This window comes from Nematolebias whitei, chromosome 24 (genome assembly GCF_014905685.2).
Source record: "Nematolebias whitei isolate Nwh7 chromosome 24, NemWhi1, whole genome shotgun sequence".
Classification (NCBI taxonomy): domain Eukaryota; kingdom Metazoa; phylum Chordata; class Actinopteri; order Cyprinodontiformes; family Rivulidae; genus Nematolebias; species Nematolebias whitei.
In genome coordinates this window covers 823784-826882 of record NC_056521.1, presented here as the reverse complement: position 1 = coordinate 826882, position 3099 = coordinate 823784, and the positions used below count along the sequence as shown (strand labels likewise).

The 3099-nt window shown below is 41.4% G+C and overlaps 1 protein-coding gene across 3 annotated transcripts in view; it reads left to right on the top strand.

Moving 5' to 3' along the window:
• The window catches only part of LOC119429169 (protein SON), a 60943-nt gene that overhangs the window by 44259 nt on the left and 13585 nt on the right, over window positions 1-3099 (top strand). For all 3 annotated transcript variants that reach the window (XM_037696850.1, XM_037696849.1, XM_037696848.1), the window contains one exon: window positions 1642-1757. In XM_037696850.1, the coding sequence (XP_037552778.1) occupies window positions 1642-1757 (116 nt within the window). The remainder of the gene's footprint in view (window positions 1-1641; window positions 1758-3099) is intronic.

Below are 3099 nucleotides of genomic sequence, written 5' to 3'. Positions count from 1 at the left end.
GATATAGGTCCAGGTCCAGATATAGGTCCAGGTCCTGATATAGGTCCAGGTCCAGATATAGGTCCAGGTCCAGATATAGGTCCAGGTATAGATATAGGTCCAGGTCCAGATATAGGTCCAAGTCCAGATATAGGTCCAGGTCCTGATATAGGTCCAGGTCCAGATATAGGTCCAGGTCCTGATATAGGTCCAGGTCCAGATATAGGTCCAGGTCCAGATATAGGTCCAGGTCCAGATATAGGTCCAGATGTACCTGAAAGATAAACACATGTTAAGGATAGAAAAAATAATTACAAATACAAACAGGTTGAGCAGAGTAAGTAAAGACAGCAGCAGAGTGAAAAGTGTGGTCAGTTTGTCCTCCAGCAGTCTAAGCCTATAGCAGCAGAACTAAGGGACAGCTCAGGAAACCCAAGCCGACCCTAACTATAGGATTTATCAAAAAGGAAAGTCTTAATCCCAGTTTTAAAACTGGATAATGTGTCAGCCTCATGGACAGAGATTGGAAGTTGGTTCCACAAGAGAGGAGCCTGAGAACTGAAAGATCTTCCTCCCATTCTGTTTTTGTAAACTCTAGGAACCACAAGTAAACCTGCAGTCTGAGAGGGAAGTGCTCTGTTAGTAAAATATGGAACAATAAGATCTGTAATATAAGATGGAGCTAGGTTGTTGAGAGCTTTGTAGGTTAGAAGTAAGATTTTGAATTCTATTACAGAGAAAATCATAAAACTGAAGATGAACAAATGCTATAAATCTGTATGTATCCTTTATTTAACCAGGAAAAATAAGTTTGAGATTAAAAACCTCTTTTCCAAGAGTGACCTGGCCAAGACAGCAGCATAAAACATACAGTAAATCCAAAATACTAAACCAAATACGCAAAATACATATCACGTTCATATTACATATCATATTACATATCATACATATCAAGTTCTTCAAGTTCACATTGTTCAGACACGTTCTTCTCAATTCCTCATCTGTAGGAGATGAAACTAGACGTCTTTTCACAGGAACTCTTTTTGTTCTGCTCCGTGTTCAGACTCTGTTGTTGGAGCCACTGATTTCGTTTGGTCTGGTTGTTCTGCAGCCCTGAACACAACAGGTACCTGAACGCAGCGCGGCTACTTTAGTCAACTGTATGGTTGTTAAATACATGTGAAGAAAAGAAAAACAGAGTTTTATCTGCTGAACTGGATGTAAAGGACTTTCAAATAAACCGCGGTCCGTGCTCCACTGCCGTTAACCAGTGGTGACTGCTACTTCCTGTCTGACAGGAAGTTGTAGCATAATCTCTCATGGAGCAGAGCCCCCAGGGAGAAGGTGGATAAAGTTACGGCACTTTTGTGTGAATAAGATGATCGTTTCATCTGTCCTTGTGTTGAGCAATTCAAAGTTTTCACAGATTAACAAAGCATGGCGTCTTTCCTCAGATCTTTCTGGAATGATGTTTGTTTGTTTGTTATCAAAGAAGCATTTGGTTTCATCATTCCTGCTCAGAACCACAGCGGTTAAAAAACAAACTTCAAAGCCCGAGGTTTAAGACGCGAGTCTGCTTCTGACTCCAGATCTGCACGAATCCATGCGAGGACGCTTTCTTTTCCCCGTTCTTCTTCTTCATGCTCTTTTATTTGTTTCCAGGGAAACACCCAGTTTCTGCGCTCATCGAGTTATGCAACAAGAAACGCATCATGCAGCCAGACTTTGTTATGGTTCACCACAGCGGACCGGACCATCGCAAAAACTTCCTCTTCAAGGTGAGTTGCTTGAAGAATAGAAGTGTCACGTTTGATTGACAGGCTCCGTCAGACACACGTCAGGTTGTGACCAATGTTTGTGCACTTTCAACAAATCATGAATCAAAACGTTCGGCTCTTTCAGGACAGGCCTGCTGTGACTTTTGCTGTTGGTGCAACTTTAGCTGTTTGAAATATTTAGCCTTTTCTGACATTTTTTTCCCTCAGAAAATGAATTGAGCTCATTTTACCTCCTTCAGATCTTTAGATCTGTTTACAACCTTTTACTGCTTCTTTTACATTTCTTCTGCTTCGCCTTCTTTCAGCTTCCTTTTGATAATTTAAATATTTTTCCAGCTACTTTCAGCTATTTTCAGCTGTTTTGTGCTCCTTTCATCTTTTTTCTACAAGTTTCAGCATTTAGCTGTTTTATGCAAATTTTAACTTTTTCAGCTAATTACACATTTTTTGCACTCATTTCAACTTTTTTCAGCTTAATTCAACACAAATGTGCTCTCACCACTTCCTTCTTGTAATTTAAGCTTATTTCTGCCTTTTTAGCTTCTTTTCAGCTGTTTTTTTTTTGCTCATTTCAACTTTTTTTTCAGATAACAGCCGGTAGTGGTGACGTACTTCAGTTTAAATTTCAGCCACGGGCATCACTTCTGCTTGCCTCTTCCTCTTGTTTGTTTTTAGCGGTCGCTGCAAGAGTCGACACAGAAGTTAAAATATCTGTGCACCGTTGGTACAACAACAGATCTGTTGTGTGCCGTTGTGTCCAGTGAACAGCAGCTACAAGAGAGCGCTTAGTTTTTTCATTTTCCTGCTGATGCGGAGTCAAGGCGACAGTGGATCGTGGCTAACCGCACGTAAGACTTACCCATTAAAGCTAACACTCGGGTTTGTAGCCGGTATTTCAAACCTCAGGATATTCAAGAGTCAGCGTCAGAAACAAGAAGACGGCAGTTAAAAAGGACCTGTACCTGCATTGTTCAAGTGGAACAAGGTCTCCCTTCCACTTGTACGACCGGTGGTTTGGGAGAGAAGGTGAAGACGACAGAGTAGAACACACCAGAAGCAGACCTCAGTAAGAAACACGATTATGTGATTTGCTAGAAGTTCAAGATGATTGTCAGTGTTCGCTAAGGACTGAGAGGAACTCTCATCCATTCCTCAACGCACACCAACCCACACCAACCCTTACTCAACCAATACCAACCTATATTCAACCCATATTCAACCTATACCAACCCATATTCAACCCACACCAACCCATACCAACGCACATCAACCCATACCAGCCCATATTCAGCCCATACCAACCCATATTCAACCCATACCAACCTATATTCAACCCATACCA